Raw genomic sequence first — 22,682 nt, forward strand, 5'->3', positions numbered from 1 at the left:
AAAGCAGCTAAGAAGCCATATTGCAAATACAGCTCCAATCTTACCTTCACCCCTTATACATCCCAGCACACACCTCACCAGTGCTCTACCCTCTACTACTCACCCCTGCAGATAAATGGGCTTGACTTTAAACCACAGCTGTGCCAAATAGAAAAAAAATATGGCTACAAGTGGTGGTAGGGGCTGTTTCCAATGAACAGATGAAGATAGGCTCAACACTAGCAATAAGTGGAGGAACTTAGAGACTATCATAAGACTAAAATCAGCTCTTTTGACCCCAGAAGTTCTTACAGCTGAGACAAAGCCAGTGGAATACAGGAATGCTGTCCTGCTGCTAAAAAAAAAATGCAAGGCTGAGGCATTTATCAAAAATAAATGACTTTAGGAAACAAAGATACTTATTTTTAGAAGACAAGTCATTCCCTGACAAGGCTCTATTCAGTTCCCATAACTTTGCTATTCCTAGTGACTCAGGTTGCTTCAACACCTCTTCGGTGGCTGCTGGTGTGTGCCAGGGGCTGCTGCTCCTGCGCCTGCCATCATCTGCATGTTTCACTGCGAATGCCACTAATTCTGAGCTGAAAGAGGAACTAAAGAGCTCAGATCCAGCCTCCCCACCCAGCCTAAGCTTTGCTAAAACAGAGAACATGTATGCATGTTGCATGCTCTCCCAGCAGAGCTTGCAACTTGCGGCTTTGCAAACCTGCTGATATTTTACAGTGCAATCAAAAGTTTAAAGACTGCAATTAGCAAAGTGGAGACATATGCAAGGAGACAGCACAGTAATTAGTGAAAAGCAAACTGGATACTTCAGAGTTTAAAAGATATAACACAGAACTGGGACATAAGTAAGAATATTTGTTTGATTTATGAGGTTTCCTATGGCTTTCACCAAACAAAGCTGTCACTGATTTTAAATGGAATAGGCTTCTATTGCTTAAGCCAATTATCTTCTCACCAGAGACCAGGGCATCAATAAAAATGAACAAATAAGCCAGTTTTTGATCAGATGAAATACTGGTTATGTGGGATTTTTATCATATTCTTTATTGCCATAAACATAAACAGAGAATCACATATGCATCAACACTGACAACTCTTGTAAATTTTCTGAGCATTTCATGACAGCTGATGTTTATGTCCATCCACCTGTCTAGAGACAGGGTGCTTCTGGGCTTGGGGGGATTTGCATGGGTTTTTTAAAATATAAGTGTTGACCCTGGGGCCATAGGAACCACCTGTAAGCTTATGCTTGGGGCTAGGTTACTCGTGAGGGCTTTTTTAATCATATCAAAGACAATGTAGCTGCAGTCACCAGTTTTATACTCAGGCTTCTGCTCTTCTCCTGGTTTGCCCAGGTATGTCAGCCAGGAGGAGAAGGCTGCCAACCCCAGTGATAGGGGCATATGGGTGTCAGATGAATGTGGTCCTTCTGTATTGTTTTAAAGATCTGCTAATCCATCTTATTTCCTATTTCAGTAGCCAGTGATGCATTCTTAGGGAAAGCACACTGGGTGGTCTTTAATGCCCAGTAATAAGCTGTTGAGGAGAAAACACAGTGACGGGACCGGTTTTGTATCATCCTGTATTGAAACAACAGCTCCAAGCACAAGGAAACCTCTCCCTGTGTAGAAGCTATTTCTGTATTTCAGGTGAATTTGGGAGGGTCAAATAAATACATGCAGTTTTGGCACATTGCTCTCAGGGTGTGTAATACACACTAAATAAAAATTCAGCTATGAAGGCTGAAAATAATTTAAAGGTCTCACCAAAATCATTTTAATAATGCTAGTGAAGGGACACAGCAATCCATCTGATCCCACAGTCATGAAGAGGTCTACGCATTTTCACTCAGAACCTTGTGGTTAGTACATGTCAACTCCATGGGCTGACGAGCAAGGGCTCATCAGATGGATTCAGTCTCCTTTCGGGACATACAGGACATATGTCCTGCGGAAGGGGATTGTTTTATATGAGGTTATATCCAGGTGGACGTGTTCAGAACAGCTCAGTAAAAATGTGACTCCCGTACATCCAAACAGCTTTTGGCAAACTGTGCCTTTATGAATTTATCAAACCTGATCTGTCTTTCCAAACTGGCTGTGTCACTGCATACCAAGTGAGCGCAGAAGATGATGGAAATATGATTTTCCCTAACGAAATGTTCTATAAGGTTTAACTTAATCTGTTCTTTTTAGTTGCTCCATCCCTTGGGAATAAGCACATTAAAACACTGACAATCTGTACAAGCAAGAAAAGGCATTACAATGCTATTACCAATACAAACCAATTTAAAATGCCTCCAATATTTAGAGAAGAGCTACAGCATGATTGCAAACAAAATCTCTGATCACTTTTTCAAACAATATTTAATCTGTCCCATAGCCATGGCTCTGTAAAAGCTGCATCTGCAAACAAATACAGTGTGTAACTAAAGTTGTCACTACAGCTGAGCAAACACATTCTAGCTAATATTTTAATTATTCCATTTACTTTACATACCATTACATACTTATTATTACTCCATGCAGTGGACAAACCTGTCAGGGTCAGGTGCAGGAAATTCAGGTACAGGAAAATTTCTGTCTCCCCAAGGTGATGGTTTATGTCACTTAACAGCATGGTGGCCACTTGGAATATGATATTGGAATTCAGGTTTGGCTTCATGGCTGTATAACATAAGCAGATGTACTGGTGCTGATTTCAAGGTGTGGTTTGATTTTGAGCCATCAAGGTGTAGGGTGCAAAGTGTGGGAAGATCTGCATGGGATGACAATCCCACAGACACAGCTGGCAGGGAACAGGCAGAAGGGTGATGCACACATGCTGAGGGGACGTGGGACATCATTAGTGAGGATGAAGCAACCCAGTACCAGTCTGTGCCAGCAAACAGCTTAGTAACAGCTACACCTGCATGGAGAAGAGCGGGTGGCAGAAACTGCCAGGGCAGAGAGGCCACCAACACTAAGTGCCATGGTGATGCACCACAGGGGGATGATCCCTGGGTTTCCAGTGGGCAAAAAGGACAGTGTAAAGCCATAACCTGCTCCCAGCAGACCAAGGCCCCACCAGCTTGGAGATCTCCCCCAGTGATGGAAAGAGGGGGTCACTGCTGCCCATAAACTCCAGGGGCAGAGGGAGACCCCTTTCCTATCCCACAGAGCAGAGGGGCTGTGGTTTTGAAGAAAATCTTTCAACACAGCATAACTAGAAGAGGGTAGGTTTAGACTAGATATTAGGAAGAAATTCTTCATTGTGAGGGTGGTGAGGCACTGGGGGTGGTTGCCCAGAGAACTGTGGATGCCCCATCCCTGGCAGTGCTCAAGGCCAGGCTGGACGGGGCTTTGAACAAACCTGGTCTAGCAGCAGGTGTCCCTGTCCATGGCAGGGGAGTGGGAGCTAGATGATCTTTAAGGTCCCTTCCAACCCAAACCATTCTATGCTTCTATTAAGTGCAAGAAGTTAATATTTCAGAGCTCTTTAATCCCCTTGTTCAGAAGCAGCAACACAAACTTTCAAATATTTATGCTCGCTAGGGAGAAGGTGGCAGCCTGGATCAGTGCGCTGTGCCTTTCCTCTCTCACTGCCTTGCTCCCCATCAGGTAACCCAAGAGAAAAAAATGCATTGTCTAATGCAAGGAGGTAGCTGTGAGGATGTGATGGAGTCAGTTGCTCTCTCATATACAGTGTTGTAATGTTTTCCCATGAAATATTCATTATTTCACTCACCCACTCACCCTGCCCCCATTAGTACTTAAGCATCTGAGCAGAGGAGAGGCTGATGCATGCCCCTCGGCGGCACAGTGCCAGGCAGCCCTGGTGCTGTACACAGCCTACCCTTCCCTTTCCCTCCCAGGAAAACTAAATTAGCTCAAACACCTCTGGCTATGGCATGGGCTTCTCGGTCAATGTCATCTTATGCAGGATAATTATGGAAAATACTAATTATCAGAAATAGGTGGGAGGGCAATTTTTTGTGCTCCAGGTGATCCCAAAAGCCCTTTCTGCATCAGTGCAGCCGCCCCAGCAAGAGGGGACATGCCAGCCCCATGGGGACAAGACATCTCACAGCCTTTGGAGATATGCTTCAGCAGCACTCTGGTCTGCAGGCTGCCCAAGCATCCCTGCAATCCCCCAGCCAGCCCCCCACTGCACCCTCCAGCCCAGCTGCTACCAAAGACCTTTACATTCTCCACCAGTTTCCCAGGAAGCACGAAAAACTGCAGCTGAGGGCCCTGAATGGTGACCTAGGGAGATGGGGGTCTTGCGGTGCCAGGTCCCTGCCACAGGAAAGTGCCTCCATCCTGTTAGCACTGTGCTCCCAGACCCACTGTGCTTTATGGGCAGGAACAGTGTCTTCTAAAACACTGTGGGCTTTCACAAGCAGCAGGGAGATTTGTACATTTGCATGCGAGAGGAATGAGTAATGGCAGCAGGCATGAGGGAGGAATAAATGAACCCAATTGTACCTACACCTGCAACTGGCATCCTTGCCCTTGTGTTAAATGTTTGCATTGTCTTTCATGGAAACCTTCCCTGCAGCTGCTATCGCCAGGATGTACAAGTGAAATGCATCAAAGACAGGTAACAGACTAAGATTTATTTTTGCTGGTCCAGTCACTTGATCACAGTCAGATCTCAGAAACATGTTCCCTTGTTAGGAGTAAGCTGGGTAGACACTTACTCAATGATTTAACCCTTGGGATATGTTGTTTTCCCCAATCTAAAGATCTCAAATACCTACAGCTTGTTTCAGTGTAGGAGGCACTGGGACTCTCCTGATTCCTGGACTGGGCTCTGAATCAAACACCAACATTGGACTGGCACAAGCTTCCCTGTGACCAGCTGCACACAGCAAACACCCCTGCCAAAAAGGAAGATTAGTGAGCCACATCAAACCTCACCCCTCCAAGAAGATGCTACCAACTGCAGCCCCCAGTAGACATGAAGCCAAAGCAGAATCAAGGCTGGTACACAAGAGACTTGCTTGAAAAATATGCTCACACATCCTTCCCTTGAGTATATGACATGGGGCAATAGAAACAGTACGGAAAATGTACACAGGTGCTTTATGCAAAACACTGATACCTTAGCATGAAAATTGGTACTATGTAGTAGGTGTAAAATATTGAGGTGGACATTAATAATTCATAGTAGCAGATTTTATGTTTTTTCTATAAAAGATTAAATAAGCTTATAAATTGTGATGAAAATATAACCGTGTTTCATGACAGGATTAGATAATAAGCATCAGTCTTTACTGGCATAAAAGTGGGGTCATCTGCATTTATTCCAGTGCAGCCAGAACCCTGCCCTAGCACCCTCAGTCACACCAGCTGTATGCGGCTTGTGTGGCACTCCCTGGCTGCACAAGCCCTGCCAGAGGATTCAGAGCCAAGGGGGGGGTTGGAGCAGCCACCTCCTTGCGAGCCCTGCATAGGACCTGCTTGCCCTGGGGACCCGGGCAGATTTCTCCTGAGGAGGCTGGGCTGAGTACAGGGAACCTGCACCTCTGCCAAGCTCCAGTGTGCAACCCCGCCAGACCCATCCTCAAACCCACACCTCTCCAGAAGAACAGCAACAGGTCTAAGGGGAAATAAAAGGGCCACTGAGAAGGAAACAGTACATATAGAGAGAGGAGTTTTAGGTAGAAATAGGGCTGTTTTCAATCTAAAGTCACACGGAAAAGGGATTTTGAGAAGACTTGTACACTTGCACAGACACACACATGAATGCATGCACGCATGCACGCATGCACAGGGAAAGAAAAATGACACATAGAGCAATAACCATGGAACCGTAGAATGGTTTGGGTTGGAAGGGACCTTAAAGTTAATCTGGTTCCAACCCCCTGCTAGGGGCGGGGACACCGACCACCAGCCCAGGTTGCCCCCAGCCCCGTCCAGCCTGGCCTTAGGCACTGCCAGGGATGGGGCACCCACAGGTGCTCTGGGCAGCCCGTGCCAGCACCTCGCTGCCCTCACAGTAAATAGTAACAACAGTCAAAAAAGTGATTTTTTCTTAACCTGTTAAAAATAAAAATAGCTAGTGTACAAGTTCAGTCCTTGGACCATCTGTATCTCATAAGCATAAGTTAAAATCCTGACACCATCTGTTCAATTGGAATTTTAATACTGTACCAATACGCCAAATCACAATTATGCTAGCAAGGACAGCAGCCTCCTCATTTACCAAACAACTTGCTGCCATACTTTAATGAGACGGGGAACAAAAAGCAGCCAACTTGGAGCAAAATGAATCAGGGTGCTTGCTGTTCTCCCTGGGGTGGGGGAAAGAGGCCCAGGCCATCAACGGCACTCCAGGAGCTGCCTCACAGCCCTAATATAAAAAGGAAATTTAGGCAGGACATGTGAAGACTGAAAAATGAACAGAAAAAACTCTCATGCTTCTCGTGGAATATATTTTGTTCTCAACAATATCAGTTGAGAACAACAGTTTGCCATCCTGCAGAGATGGCAGCCCCAGTGAAGCCTTTCCAGAACAGACATCCATAACTGCTGCGATGAGGTTCAAGTCCCCTGGCACCACTCCAGTGCCCTGTGCTGGACCATGGAGGTGGCTGTGACTGCCTGGTCCTTCTGCACCTCTGCCAGGTACCAGTCACAGTCACCTCCAAGACTTCTGTTTGTCTCTGTTATGGAAGAAAGAGGAGATGCTGAGACCCCAGCAAGACCCAGAGTGGCTGGTATTGTGAATCCAGGGATGAGTTTGGATTCAATGGCAAAAAACTGTCTTGTGAAGTGTCTAAAAAAACCTACCTTGCTAAATTAGCCTAGCAAGATTTATAACATCTTTTAACTAATTATTGCTAGAGAGGATGCTGAAAGCCTTTGCATATTTTTTATTGCTCCTAGTGGGAAAAAAAAAACCAACATTTTAAAATGGAAATTAATATAATACTTGCCCAGCCTTCTTCAGTGATTTTTTTTTCCTTAGAAATATTATAGAGTTACAAACCATACATCATGTCTGGTGTTTCTTAGGATCAATTTCTTCAAGAAAGAAAACCAGAAATGCGTTATCTTACCACTGCAGGATATAAAGTGGATGAAACTGACGGAGTGAAGGAAGGCAAAACACCATCAAGTGAGTAAATCTTACAGACGTAGCACATATCCATTTTTTCCTGATCAGTGGAACTACGTAGGCATGTTCACAAATTTTAATTAAATCCTGTTCCCCAAGTAATCTATGTGCAATGTTTCCCTGCAATTATTTATTTACTACCTGTCATGTAGCTTTTAGCTTTCATCCGAAAATGATTGGTTTCTATGGCACTTTTATTAGCAGGCACACAGTAGAGAGGCTATTTCCCAAACAGTTAGTGGGAAGGTTTGCTTTTCTTTTGCTGTCTGTAGGTTGAGTGTCTTCTTGTAAAGAAAATCTATTAATGTATTTAGATGCACTTCAATAGGATGCTGTTTGTACCAAAGCCACAAGCAAAAGTTGGAAAAGAAACGTACAAATGAACAAAATTCAGTTCTGCTGCCAGCAGCTATGAATGCTTGCTGTGGGAGCTGTGGCTTTTGCCAGATTTGGTTTGATCCTGAGTCTGTTGTTGCTGGATTGTGAATACACAAACTGAAACCTCTGTGCTACTGCAGCAAATTTATTTGGGCATGGGACAGTGTGCAACACCCAGTCAAAGGGGATGGGACACATCTCATGGCCAGAGGAAGCGCAACCTCAGACAGGGGGTCTGAATCCCTTATTTGTTGAAATCAAAGAGACTGCAGAGATGCCCAGGGAGAGGCAGACAAACCAATCATCCTGCCCACGTGACAGGCCTTGGCTGCTGCTGTGCCATCTGCTTTGTACCAGCCTGACTGGAAACATGTGGGCTGCTGTTGAGGAAGAAAGGATGCAATTATTAAGAGTTTCAAATGGATCATCTTCTTCAGTCCTTCAAGTTCTGGCACAGGAAAAGTTATTCAGACTTCTTAAACCCAGAAAATCTGTATAAATACTGATGCTTCCTAGGTACAAGTCAAGTATTCTGAAGATTTAGAAGTGGAAATTAGAGCAGGGTTTGATTGCCCTCCAATAGATCTGCCAGTCTCAACAGGTTGCAAACTACCATGGGCTGCCTAATCCCATATCTGAGAAATTTTGTTCTATCTTTATAATGGAAGGTAGACTCAGTTCTATTTATTGCCCATTCTGCAAGCAAAAAAAACCAATCCAAAGCAACTAACAGACATAAACCAAGAAAAAAAACCCTAGTTGTGACATCTGTTTCTATTCTAAGTCCAAATAGTGTGACAATACTGTCCTTCTGGGAAGGAAGTTATTTTATTTATTTATTTCCATCATGTAGGACAGGGGTCCTCAAACTTTTTAAACAGGAGGCTGGCGCACGGATGAAGTGGCAGAAAGTCATCTGCGGCTGCTTGGTTTCCCCCCCAACCCCCAGTGACAGGGGGGTGGGGGGGTGGGGGCGGGGGGGTGTTTGTAAATACTGGGGGCCGGATTGAGGACCCTGGGGGCCATATCTGTCCCACAGGACATAGTTTGAGGACCCCTGATGTAGGGCATCAAAAGCAGTGCACGGAACAAATACTATGGCTACTAAATGTTCATCTTTACAGTAACATGAAAATGTTCATTGGACTTCTGAAATCAGAAGCACCATTGCTTGGGTTGGAAGAGCTGATCTGGCCTCAGTACAAAGCCCCCTGCGCCGGGAGCTGCAGCAGAGGGGTCTGTGGGGAGGGACCTGGTCTCTCCCCAGCAGTGGGGATATCACGGAGTTGTGGGAATTCTTCCCACTGACGAAACTTAAACCAGCTTCTCAATCCCTCTGCAACAGTATCTTTTGACTTCTGCCTTCACCTACAGAACTCTTTAAAGCAGCAGATTCTTTAATCAGATCTTTACTGGTGAATGCATTTTTATCAGCATCCTTATTTAAATATCCTTTGTCTACTTAAAGTAAGGCAGACCAGCTTTCTAGCTGCAGACTCTGAATTGAAAGAAGGGAATGATTTAATGCTCACGTAATAGAAGTGCATTGACTTGAGAGAATAGAGACTTTGTTCTCTTGAATACTCACAAATGAATGAAATCAAGAATACCTAGAAAATACTCCTCCCCCAGCTAGGAAACACATGCTTTTGCATCTTGATAATTGTGGCTTCACCAGGGAAAGTAAAGACATCCTTGCACTGCACGTGGCTTAGGTTAAACAACGTCCAAGAGAACAAAAGGATTTATTTGAGCCATGGCTATAAAACCTCTCTAACCTACAAGTCTTTGGGCTTAACAGGCAATTGAGAGAAAGTCATTCTACCCAATACTGGCAGGACTGACAGAGAAGTAAATTGATCAGAGAAAAGCATTCAGGTTACAGCTCATGATCATGATCAAACCTAAGAGACAAAAGAAACCCAGCTTTCAAGAAATTGTCAGCAACAGGTTTCCCATAGTGACCTCTCAAGAAAACCCAGCTGTACCTAAATAAAGTACTTTAAATATATTTGCTATGTCAAACAAGGAAGTATCTTCTGTAGCAAACCTTTCTAATTAGCCAGACCACATGGGAGCATACACTTTTGCCAGGGTAAGAAGCAGTACAGGGATAATGTGCTCAGAAATGCTTGGCCAGACCTTCAGCTGTGATAGCTGGTGCAGCTCTACTGGGATCAGTAGAGCTTTTGTCATTAACCTGAGCTCCTCTGCCTGTAACTACAAAATTAACAATAGAGGTAATAAATGATACAATAAATATTATTATTTATGCATAAACATTCTATTACCACTGACCACTATTGGGCCATTAATTCAGAAACAGAATTCCCTCCTTAATTCTGCAAGAGGACAGTGGTAATTTACACACATACACATAATTATGTTGTAACACCATACCAAACTAAAAGAACCAGGCACATTTTTGAGGACCAGCTCCCTACACTGACTTCGATGATCACCTGAAAACTAAGACAGTAAACCAAAGAAAACCAAAGCCAGCATACTTTAAAAAAAACCCAGCAACTCATCAAATTCCTGCTTACTGAATTTTGCATGTTGGTAGATTAGGAAATTTTAGATCTTCAGTGAAACACCTCATTTTTTTTCAGAATCCCCCGTCTTCTGCTCTGATGCCCAGCTCATTTGCCATATGACCACACACCAAGGCAACAACACTGCAAGAGAAAACTGTTCAAATTTTATATGGAAGCATCCATTACCAATACAGGTGCAATATTTAGTTTTACTGATTATCGGTAATGACATTTTCATATGAGCATGCAAATAGTAAATTTGCAAGATGCCATCTTCACACCCCAGTCTTGGGATTACCCTCTGCAATCCTTCTGGTCCTTTGTGGAATGAAATGTTGGACTTCCCCAAACTACCAGTGAAACCTCTGAGCTGAGAAAAAAATCAGTAAAATTCCCTTTGTAGGAGTACAAATAAACATTTTTTCAAGCTCTTTGATGGCATGCTTTTTGCTCACTCAAGCTTTGCTCTGGGTTTTTGGCTTTGAGAATGTTTAAGGTGCAAAATTCGGTCAAAATCAGCATGTTCCACTGGGTTCTATTTCAGCCTGATTTAATACTGGTGTAAAAATATACTCTGATTCAGTTTGATGGAAATTCAGTCTGAAGTCTTGAAATAAATCTCCTCCAAAATATGCAAAGACAAAATTTTTCCTTTAAATTTGGCTTTCAGGCCCTGGCCAAAGACTAATGCCCAAACAGCAGGACTGTATCTCCATTCCCACCTGCAGTCCAGCTCGAAGCTCTGAGCTCATCATTAGGGCTGTTACTCACTCCAAAGTTATTCTGTTCTTCTAGAAATGCACAACAAAACTCAGGTTAATTTCCCTGTTTGAAATAAAAGGTTTGGGAATGTTGTAGTCTTTTTCCAACAAACTCCAGAGCCCAGTGTCCGGAGCACAGTTACAGAGATTTTCACATGTAGACTTTCAAGGAGTTTTTCAGGACAGATTGCAAATCAGGATGACCAGGGTTCTCTTCACTGTATTTTTGGTAGAGGAAATTTTTAGCTGCCTTAGCAGCTAATCAATGAGCTCCTATAAATCACTAATTACTTTGTAGTAGATTCAGAAGCAGCACTGGAAAATTTTTAACACTAGTGATTTATTAACCAGCTTCCTAAGTCCAACTGGTTATCACAGCTGCAGAGGGCTCATACCAGCTTACAGATGGAAAGGCATTTCACATGACTGATAGTCAACAGAAAGCGGTCAACAGGATCACAAAAAAAGCTTATACCCTACTATTGAAATATAAAAAGTATTCTCACAATTCTAGACTTCTCGCTTTCCTTTAAATATTATTAGAAAACTAATTTAACAAGCTAATTTGGGAAAATGAGGAAAAACAGGCTACAGAGTACTCTGATTGCCCCAAACACTGCTGTTCATTCTCTAGTTTATTCACCCAGATTCTACTAGCAGAGATAATACCAAGGGACATTCTTTCCAAAAGAAGAGTCCAAAGTTCCTAGGAAGGCCATACTAAAGGCCATTAGCACAGAAATAACACCAGCGTCCTACACTGAACCCGAAGGGAGACATTATCCTATGCACTACGCTTTTATATTGCATATTAGTCATGACTCTTTATGGACTTAAGAGGCATTGCAGGTGTTCAGCACTTCCCAGCCATCAGAATAACATGCTCCATCAGATTTGAAGTTTAAGCTCCACTGTTCCCTAAGCACTTGGGTCAATGTTAGAAGGCACAATAATAGCAGCAATGTTTTACTTTTTATGTATTCCATATTTAATATTTAATGTATTCCAGTATCAACTTGAGCACATCTTCAGGAAGTAGCAGGGGGAAATTACTCAAGCCGGATTCTGTGGTCTTGTCAGCTCATTCACTGTTATGCCTTAGTGACAGTTTAAGCAATTCCACCAAGACAAAGTCACTTCGGTCAATCTTTTTCTTTTACAAAAAATACAGTACTGAGCAAGTTTCATAAAAGGTTGCTCTTACTCTTTGCAAACATGTAATTTAGATTTTGCTTCTTGTCTCCATATTTACTGTATGTTAGCCTTGAACTTGAAAAACTGGGGGGGGGAGGGGCTGGGAAGAAACAGAAAATGTTGTGTTTACAAATTTAAACAAATCCAGGATGGCTGGACAGAAAAAAAATGCAACCTGCTCCAAGGAAGTGTTTGTCTGTGTGTACAATATGTTGCTGATATTCACTGAACAGCAAATATCTGTGTTATGTTTTCTTATTTACATTCCTTTGCTCTTTCTGATTTTGTTTTCCTAAGATCTACAACTATATTTCAGCAAGTTTTAAACAAGGCCAGACCTCACCAGGCTGAATAAACCTGCAGCAAACCAGGTGGCAGGAGCCATTCCACGCTGCTTCGCTGCCCTCCCAGGGCAGCAGACCAGGCATTCCCTGTTTCCACACCTCCCCAGGACACCAGCCCGGGAATATCTCACTGGTGCACATCTATTTTTATTAGAGCAAAACCCTCCTCTGATCAGCCTACTGAAACAGTGCTGTGGGACCTCACGTGCACTGTTCCTGGAAAACATCCAGCTCAAGACTGCAGTTTAAAATACATTTATTTATTTATTTATTTACTTTCGCCCAAATGCCAGCCCTCCTTGGTTAATCCTTCAGTCATTACAGTCTCTTTCCGGATCACAGAGCAGCAGCAGCGATGCAAGCTTCACAAATGAGGTTCTGCCTCCAGCCCATTACCTGTTGGTCCTGCAGCAGCAGAAGTGGTGGCCAGGCACAGCGAGGATGCGACCACAGCCTGTGCATGCCACCAGGCCCTCAATTTGCTGAAGCCAGCATGAATATTTCCATTCCTTCCCTGATACCTGCACTGCACAAAGCACACACAGCCCTTCTGACAGCTCGGAAAGGGAGGGAAGTTGCAAACACCAGACCAAACCCCTCTCAACCTCTTCAGGCAGTGCTCATTTTATGTCCTGAACTCACAAACCCCCTTCCACCACAGAGACCTCCACAGACACAGGACAGAGGGGTAAGAATTTTCCTTGGTGGGATATCTGTCTAGTTGCTACACGGGTGCTGTGACAGAGGGAGGATTTGCATTGCTAAGTGGTATTTTGGAGCAGCAAAGTAACAGACCTGTACACTGATGATAAACATCTCTCTCAAACATTCAAGTCAATGAAGATCATACTCAAAGGGCTATGAGATAACTAGCCATGCTGTGAATACTGGAGAGAGACAAAGGCCAGTACCCAAAAGCCATGCTTGTCATTTCCTGAACATCACTGTTCATACATTGTTAGGATGAACTCCGTGTCCTATAACCAACCAACTTTTTTACCAAATTTTGTTTCAGATATCCATTGAGCTGGAGATTCTTACACTAATCTAACAATCAGATTTGACCATATTGATTTCCAATAAATAATAGCATTTTTCAGCTATGGACTAACTAGTCAAAAACTCTGGAGGTTTTTCAGCCTGCCATAACAAACTGGAAAAAAATCAACTGCCACTCAAGTCTGACCAAAAAAGCTCAGAACAAGGTCCTTCTGACATGAATATGCTAACAGACTTGGCTGGTGACAGCCCCATCACCTGCAAACAATCATCCTTGTGAGAGAGAGTTTTGTATGGCAGGATGGACCAGAGTCATTGATGATGACAATAATTACCTGGAAATACAAACACCTCCTCTCAACAGGAAAGGAAGCTTGCAGTATTCATTGGATTAGACTTTTTTTTGTTATCTTTTGGGTCATTTTGATCTTCACTGATTTAAAACCAGACAGAACCAACTACTAGGACATATGACAGTCTTACTTTAAAGAGGGAAAATAAGTGATATTCCTCTTCCACATCTTACCAGTGCAGGTGTCAATGTGCAAGAGCATTCAGTTTTGTCAGTCAAATTTCTGCCACACAATTAATTTATGAGTCAGTGGTATGTATATCAGTTTGGGATCTTTTAGCTCTGTTCACACATACAGAGTGATGGGTCACAGCTGGCTGCATTAATCCCAAGTAGATCATCTTGTACAAAGGATGTGATGATTATCCCAACATGTCCGATAAACAGCCATCACAGCGCATTCACAAAGGGTATCACCTGGCATTTCTCCTCCCTCCTGCACATCCCCACCCAAGAGGATTCATCTGTTTACTCCAGGATAATCTGAAACCTGCTTCACAAACATTTCTGCATACCCCCTGACTACCAGCAACTGAAAAGCACACCCAGCCAGCACCTTCTTGAAAGAGTAAGGTGAGGCAACCAAAATTTACAAATGTCACTAGAGAGAGCAGAGGCAGCACATGTCCTTCAGGAGCAAGAGCCTTGTTAATTTTTGGCTTTCAGAGCCACAGTGCTAGGAATGTCTCATGGCTTCCTTTGAACATCTGCAGGTGCTTGAGCTGCTCCACATGTGCAGATGTGAAGAGGGACAGAGCAAGGCAAGGCTTATGCAAATCATACTGATTGTCCTGATTTTCTCATGCTTGCTCAGACTTTGAAGGATGGCCTTAGGAAGGGCACGGACAGTCATCTGTCTAAATCCCTGTATTCTTTTCTGCTAGAGAACTTGAAGGAGCATTTGTCAACCCCTCTCCACCTGCTTGTTGCGAGAAAACATTTGGGTTAAACTGAAGGCTTGATATAGCTAACAAATTCTCCCTCACTGTGTCGTGGTGTAGTTGTCAGTACACCCATCTTTCCCCTGGTTCTTTGTCTCCAGATTGCATGTGAATTTCCTCTCCTTTTCCTCCATCTGTCCTCCTTCTATATTTGTTTGCTCTTGCCTAGTAGCTCTCCTCACCCCGCACTTTATTGCTCCAGCTGAGCAGAGCGCAACCTGCTCATTGTGGTGCCAGCCGTGCTCCTTGATGGTGCTATGCACAGCTGTGCAGGGAGCCATGAGAGCAAAAGCAAGGGGTCTGATGTGATATATTGGAGGCAAGATCTCCCCTCTGTACAGTGAACTGTTCTAAGAGCCTATCACAGTCTCAGCCACTGACAAGCAGAGAAAGGATGTGGCATCAGGGTTTTGGGGGCAATAGCAATATGCAGACAGAGGCCACCATGTAGTTTTTCCGAATCCCATCCCACCGCCATGTCACTTGGTTCCCAGCTGCTCTGCAGACATGCACACAGCCTACTGTGTTGCTGATCTGCTGTCAGAAGCTAAAGCCTTCTCTGTTTCCAACCTGTTATTTTGCTTTTCTGGCAATCACAACATCCACGTGCAGGACTGTCACCCACAGTCCTAGCAATGCTGCAAGACTGGAATGAGGCACAAAAAGCTGGTTTGTAGGTTATGAGAGGTGGTGAAAAAGAATGGGCTGCTGCCACTGCAAAGTTAGGAATAGGGCCAGGCTAGAAAAGGCTAAGACAGCCCATATGCTGTAACACCCCCCGCCCCACCACAACATGTACCAGATGTTCAAGTGCACACTTTTGATTCATCCCATTGTAAAGGTTGAAAACGTGTAAAAATGAAGATCAAAGCACAGGCTATCACCCTCTTCAAAAATGGGAGCGTTTGGAGATGAGGTTTTACTTTAAGATCATCAAAACAACAGGGAGGGGTGAAACCCACAAAATCGCTCAAGTCAGAAATCCAGTTTTAGCCAGCATAACATTTAAGTAAACATCTCTGACATAAAAGAAACAGGAGGAAAAGAAAATGTATGAGTAGAACCTCACTTCTTTCCTCAGCTCATACCCCACCTGTGAGCAGGAGCCAGGCTGTGACTCCCGCCTACCCACCACACAGGAACTGTGTTTCAAAAAACTGTTTAATTGTGACTCTAACACAGCAACACAGCCCGTCTCCAAACCCTCCTTTGCATCAGCCTATTTGAAACTGGAGTGGAGCCCAGCTGCGCTCCAAGGATTGCACTGTCATCGCGAGTGCCGGCTTTGCAGCCCATCTTGCCACCCACTCAGCAAAACAGCTGCATGTTTGCTGTACTGGATGCTTTCCGTGTGCCCTGCATTTTGGGAAAACCTCCTCCACATAGAACATGAATCTCCTATTAGCCTTAATGGTACCTGCATGTGAACAAGGGGAGAAAACATCATGGAATATTAATCATGTAATTCTGTTAATAGCACACACTGTACCCATGTGGGTAGCTGCACAGTTTACACCCTTTTCAGGCCATCTGATCTACTCACACATCAAGAATGTTCTTTATCTTTGCTCCAACCACAGGTATTTACTACTACTGAGTACTATTTGGAGTACAATGTATTTGGTGTATCAAAAAAACCATTCCTCCCTCTATTCTTCCTCCTTTGGAAGTAATCATCTTTTCCCAGCTCTGAAGAGTCCTTCCAGCTGTGCATTTCACAGGAGCTACTAAGTGGCTCCACAAAGACCACCTCTGCAACTGCCTAACCAGTTGTATTAGACACCTCCCATGTTTAGGCCCATCAACCTGATCACAACAGCTTGATGAATTAATGCTTATATAGACACAGTTGGCAGCTTCTAATTAAATAATTATGGCTAAGCAGCTGCAGAGAAGTTGTAATGTTCCACTAGAAAGCCAGATGTCAGTTTTACTGGTCCTCAAAGTTTCAAATGAAATGATTTTTGGAAATTCAGAATGAAATGATTTTAGGAGATTTGGAAAGAGCGTTCTTTTGCTCCAGGTGAATTCTGTAGATATCATGCCTGCTTTCAGGTTGACTGGGTGCATCTTGGTACCTAACTCTAGCCATAGTGATGTGGAAGCAATGAGCAATCCTTGAAGATAAAAATTCAAATAATATGAAAATCAGGAGTCTGTGTTTGCTAATTCATGCAAAACCTACATTCATCCTCTCTTCAATTAGAAAATAAGGAACTTACATTTTTTATGATTTTAAATATAAATGCAAACACAATTTATTCGAATCCATTCCTTTAACTACATTGATTCTCCTCCTATAACTAGTACAAGGCACTATGATTTCAAACAGAGGAAGCCTAATAATAGAAATCATCCATCCCTGTTGGAATCTAAGCAGATCCATGACCTTAGAAACGTTTTGCTAAGAAATCCAGCTAGAAAACTAATTTTAAGTAAATCTATGCATGTCAAAAATACAGATGGCTTTTCAGAATGCTAACTTAAGCATCATTACATAAGCAGATTAGGGCTGCCTGTTGAGCCCAGACACAAGAGTAGATGGCGCTGAATCCAGTATTACACACAAACTATGCACTTCCTGATACATCTTTCATCTAAAACTTTTTGTCAGCTCTCCACGTGACTAAGCCTGCTAACTGTAAGCACCACACACAGGGCAGCAGGTCTGCCAGCAAAGCACTGGCCTTCTCTGAGCCCTGCTGTCCAAAGCAGCAGCTGGCTAAAGCCTTTTTCTACAAATGGACTTGGGAAATGTTCCATCCTTCATGTTCTTGAAATGGAAATGGAACGAAAACAGTCCCATGAATCTCTCCAACATTTAAGCACAGGAGTTGTGGAATTATTTTCTGATACAGAATTACAGAATCAGAATTACTCTCATGTTACCATTGGTAACGGTGCCTCTACCTGAATATCAGCTTAGAAAGTTAATGAGCCTGCTAGAGCTATCCGCTAAAATTACCACAACAGTATGTGATCTGATGCAATTGTGGGAAGCAGGGCAGATACTTCTCATTATGAGGACAGTTTGTTTCTCACAGGCATATTGCATAACAAGCCACAGCAGCGTGCCCCTCTCTGCTCTGAGCCCTCATTTCAGAGCACATCAGCTGGCTCCAAGAAGGCTCCCTGCTGAAAAGCAGCCAGGGGGACAGGATTTTGTTTTCCCTTCACCATGTGTAAGTGTGTCAGGTTTGTTGACAGATGGCTTGGCTGACTGTGCTTGACTATTATCAAGCAGCTATTACCTTTGTAAATTGAATCCCGTTTGAAGACTTTCTGTAATTAAATCTGCAGTGTGTTTGCAAGGCTTATATTGCATCCCGCACATACTCGGAAGCGTGCAAGGCAGTCATATGGCTGCTTTACACAGCCAGAGACATCAGCATCTATAAACCACAGAGGTGGGGTGCTTTTGGCAGTCTGTGCTGCCACCTAGCCAAGATCGTGCCATTGAGTTCAGCCTTGCTTTACATTTTGAAAGCTGAAGCTGAAGCGTATCCCCCCAGATCTAAATAAAGCCTTAGTTCGTGGCAGACACAAAACTTGCACTCTCTGTGCTTTGAAAATTGTGGAGTCAACGGAAAAGAGCAGTTTAAACCAGGCAGTTACATTTCCCTCAGAAACGTCTTGTACTTACGGTAGAAGACATATTCAGTGTAGCTGGACCAGACCTTGTCATCTGTGTACTGGTTGACAAAGGAAGCTGTCACTGAGGAGTTACAGGCCACCATGTGGAATCCACACTCAGACAACATGTCGAAAGCCCTCTCCAGGTGCTTGAACTTGAGATAAAACCTGGAGGTATACCTTTCTGGAGCCCTGTCTGGGTCTCTGCTTTCATTCAAACTTTCTCCAAAGACCTCTTTGACCAGAGCAATCCTTCCACAAACCAAAATCCTTGGGACTCTCCTGAATTTGGCATCTGCTTGGCTCTCCCTGCCAATAGTGCACGACCCCCGATACCCAATGGTAATGAATCCCCACTTCCGATCAGGTGGTAAGAGTGATGAGGGTGGGCATATTCTCGTGTCACTGCCTTGGGAGACCTCTTCATAGTCACTGTGGCAATAATCATCAGGGCTTTGCTTGCTGTCATCAGGAGTCAGGAGTTTGACCAAGTCTGGGAGCTGGAAGTACTCAGCCTCCCTCTTGAGCCTTCCCTTCTCTGGGAAGTGGTCAGGCAGAACCACTTGCTTGTCCCTGAGATAGTCCAGAATATAGCGGAAAAGGAAACCATCTCTGTCAATGAAGAATCTTCCCTTGGAGTCCTTGGCCAGATCGTTGGCTGTGTCTCTCTTTGGGGTGAACATTTTCCACAGCAGTGAGTGAGGGGTGCCAACCAAGGTCGAGTGGCGAGTGAAGTAAACCTGGCCACCCACATTTAGCTCCACTACCTCTGGGAAGGAGTGCAGCCCTGTCCCCTGCTCTCGAGGAGGAAGGTAAGTCCTGCAGTTGCCACTTAGAGCCATTGTACTTTAAAACAAAAATCAGCAGCCCAAAGCAGCAGGACTATCAGTCACATCGAAGTGTAGAATAAGGCTCTCAACATTTAGGAGAAACAGGCAGAGAAAGGTGAAGTGAGAAAAGGAAAACAGCCAAAAGGTTTGTTCAAAAAAAATCTGAATTGTTCATGAGTGACAGTGTGGCAGAAGTGGCTTACACCCTAAGCCACAGAGGCTGGAGAGCAATCACTTCATGAAATGCAATCACATCATTAGATCTTCCAACAAAGCCATCAAAATCAAGGTCAAGCCAAGCCTACGGTCAGTCACAGGTCTGTCAAAAGGGAAAACATAAAAAAAGACACCAATTATTCTTCTAAGCATCACAGAAGCTGCAACAGAAAAAAGCAGACCAGTTTAGAAAGCCAAGACAGATTTTTTGCTATAAAGCGGTTTTGTTGTTTTTTTTTTTTGCAAGTTCTACACTTGTTTTTCACAAGTACTTATCAATGGAAGGACTACATATGAATCCATGGTTTAAAAGAAAAAACATACTTCGTCTTTAACAAAACATCTCATTTAGACATGCACATGAGGGAACAAGAACAGCGAGTCTTACCTTGGTTACAATGAATGCATAGCTCTTGTAAAGGAAAGCAAAATTTCAAGACACCCAGCACACACATACAGGCACACAGAGTCCAGTTAGTATGAAATCCAATCCCAGCAAGGGACAGCAAAGGCAAGAAAAGTGCTCTTAAACATCCATGTAGATCTCAAGAGTTAAACCGAGTCACAGGAAAGTTAACCGTGGTAGGTGATGAGAGGAACTGATACATACAGCATAACAGGGGAGAAGAAAAAAAACAAAACAACAACAACAAAAAACCCCCACAACCTACAAAAACAAACCAAAACCACAACAAAGCCCCCGAATAAATCCGGCGGGGTGCCGTGAGCGCGGGCCAGGGGAGCGCAGGGTGCGCGTTCTGGCCGGCGCAGATGACTTGCAGAAACCCCGCAGCCTGTGCTAAGGGCTGACGAGCTCCGGCGGCTCCCGCGGCGGCGGGCACCCGGGCAGCGCCGCCGGCGGCACACCCATATCCCCGCCGGGGCCGCCGCCGGGGCCCGGGCGCTGCGGGGCCGCCCCGCTCCGCTCCGCCCCGCTGCGCCAGGCCGGGCCGTGGGGCCGCTTCCGCGCCCCTGCGCCGCGCTGCGCGGCTCTGCTCAGCGGCGCGGGGCCGGGAGCGCGGAGGGCGATGCCGATTGCATCATCTTAAAGGAGTCGGGCTGGGATGGGCGCCCGCGCCCCGGGCCGGGGCAGCACCGCGGACAGCGGCAGCACCGGGGCCGTTGACGGGGGGCCGGGCGCCGCCGCCCGCCCCACTCGAGTTCGGGTAAAGTTCCTCCCCGCTCCGTTCCTCTCCGTCCCCCTCCGGTCGGCAGCGCCCGTCCCCTGCCCGCCCGCCGCCGAAACGTGCCTTTCCCGGCTCCGCGCTGACACGGCGGTGGCTTCAGCCGGCGAGGCGGGCGGGCAGGGCGGGAGCGCCCGGCGGATGAGGGCTGCCGGCGCGCACGCCCGTGGCTGTCAGGCAGGACCGTGGTTTTATCACGCTGCCGGCACTCCTCATCTCCCCAGCAGCGACCCAGAAGGGGCCCGAGCCGGCAGGGAGGGAGGAGAGGGGAGCCCGGCGAGGCGCGGCGCGGCAGGAGCGGTCCCGCGCCCACTTTATTTGCGGGGCCTTTAACGGCGGAGGGGGAAGCAGCGGCCGCGGCTCCGTGCCCGCCCCGCGCTGCCCGCGGCCGTGGGCGCGCCGGCACCGCCACCTCGCGTCCGCCACCGCGCGGGATCGTCCCGGCTGCTCTCACAGGGTCAAGCGCTGCTGGAAAAGGGGAGCTGGATGGTACCGGGGCCAGGGGGGCTTGCTGCTGGGTGCGGGCTGCGGGCCGGTACATCGGACGTTAAGCACGTGCTTCGGGTTCCATAAGCACGGCACAAAACGACGGCTGAAACTGAGCCGTGGAGCTGCTTGAATGGCTCACCAAATCCCAGCCGCGACTAGCACCGACCACATCTCACAACTGGGCATGCAGCCGTAACAGGGAAGTCCACCTCTGTGCCCAGCACACATCAGTGCTGGGCAAAAATCGGTGACTCAGGATGATAAACATATGATAAAATAAAGCTTTTTATGCTAACATTAGCCAAAACCTGGAGGGGAAGCTTTAAAGTAAAATCGTTGTGCAAGGAAGCCACCACACACAGATAGGTTTTGCTGACTGCAAATACTGCATTCATTTGTATACTCACAGACTTTCCAAATTCAAATCTGAGAGTTGAATACTTAACCAAGCCCTCTATTTTTACCTTAATCAAATCATTAATTTTGAGGCTCCTGAGCCATGGTTCTGTCTCTTTCTAATGGATCTGATCTCTAATTTTCAAACCAGCAGGATCTGTTACTGCTACAGAGAATGCTCACTGTATCTCAGAAAGAGAAAAGACAAAGTATTGTGCATCTTCCCTTGCTGTTCTGGTAGCCCAGGTGAAGAAGTGCTTGTCAAGTGCTCCATAACCCTTGCAAGGAGGATTTAAAGGTGTGATGTGAGAACATGTTAACTTAGATGTCTTCATTACTTTTTAAGAGGCTGCTACAGTCAATGCATACGGACTTTAACATCTATGTGGCCAGTCAGATGGAATGATAGCTTCATTTGGGAGTTAAGCTCGCTAGTGCTGCCCCTGTTCAAAGCAAGGAGTATTGCATCAGCTTTTTCAAATAGTTTTGTTATTAATGTTAGTTAATATGTTCTAATGCCATATTGGCAGGGCTTGAAGAATCAATTCACTCTCCCCTGTAAAACCAGATCTTGTTCAAACAAGCATCGAAGCCATTCCTAATCACACACATGATTAAGATCCAAACCACAAAGGCAGGCGGATAAGGATCACCTAAGCAGAAGTTCTGAGAGCCAAGTGAAGACAACGCAGTAAGTCTGATGTGCAGGCACTTAGCTAATAGCATGGTGAAAGAGTGTCTTATAAAAAAACGATTCCTGACAAGCTTCTGTGAAGCACTCTGACATGGATATCATGTGATTAGCAAATACAGAGATATTCAAGCTCTGAGTCTTTTTGAAAAATTATAATCAGAATTGCCCTTTGAAAGGAACAAAAACCTTAGAATTTTAATCACAACAGCTTTATAAGTGCATCTGCACTTTTCAAATAATAAATGAAAAATTCAACACATGCTTTTATTTCTTTACACAGGATGCTCCAATCATTTTACTGTAATGTAATATAACTTCATTTGATGAAATGGCTTCAGTAGTAAAAGCATCACATAATGCTTCCCAGCTAAATATAAGCCATTGGCTAAATCCACAAAAATGCAGCCTGAGAGGAGTGAAACTTAAACATCAGGGCCAAATACACTGGTGACCTAAATGTAAAATATGTATGTCAGGACCATGCTAAGGTTCTTATGTATTCAACTGCAGAACCAACACAGCTCATCTGAAGAGCAGCTACACTTCTGATGGAAAACGAAAAGCAACATCTATCTAAAGGAAGAGGATGGAAGCATGTTTCAGTTTTAACAGATGCCTACATAACCT

General features: G+C 44.9%; 1 protein-coding gene across 4 annotated transcripts in view; it reads right to left on the reverse strand.

Moving 5' to 3' along the window:
- The window catches only part of KCTD16 (potassium channel tetramerization domain containing 16), an 85,947-nt gene that overhangs the window by 58,534 nt on the left and 4,731 nt on the right, over window positions 1-22,682 (reverse strand). The window contains exons 1-2 of one of the 4 annotated variants that reach the window (XM_027807301.2): window positions 19,964-20,819; window positions 18,257-19,395 (exon numbers count right to left, since the gene is read on the reverse strand). In XM_027807301.2, coding sequence (XP_027663102.1) covers window positions 18,257-19,088 — 832 coding nt within the window. In that variant the 5' untranslated portion in view covers window positions 19,089-19,395; window positions 19,964-20,819. Of the gene's footprint in view, window positions 1-18,256; window positions 19,396-19,680; window positions 20,820-22,682 lie in introns of those variants that run through there. The other 3 variants (XM_055718075.1, XM_005440692.3, XM_027807300.2) reach the window with 3 other exon arrangements.

The sequence above is a fragment of the Falco cherrug genome, chromosome 8, assembly GCF_023634085.1.
Source record: "Falco cherrug isolate bFalChe1 chromosome 8, bFalChe1.pri, whole genome shotgun sequence".
NCBI lineage: Eukaryota > Metazoa > Chordata > Aves > Falconiformes > Falconidae > Falco > Falco cherrug.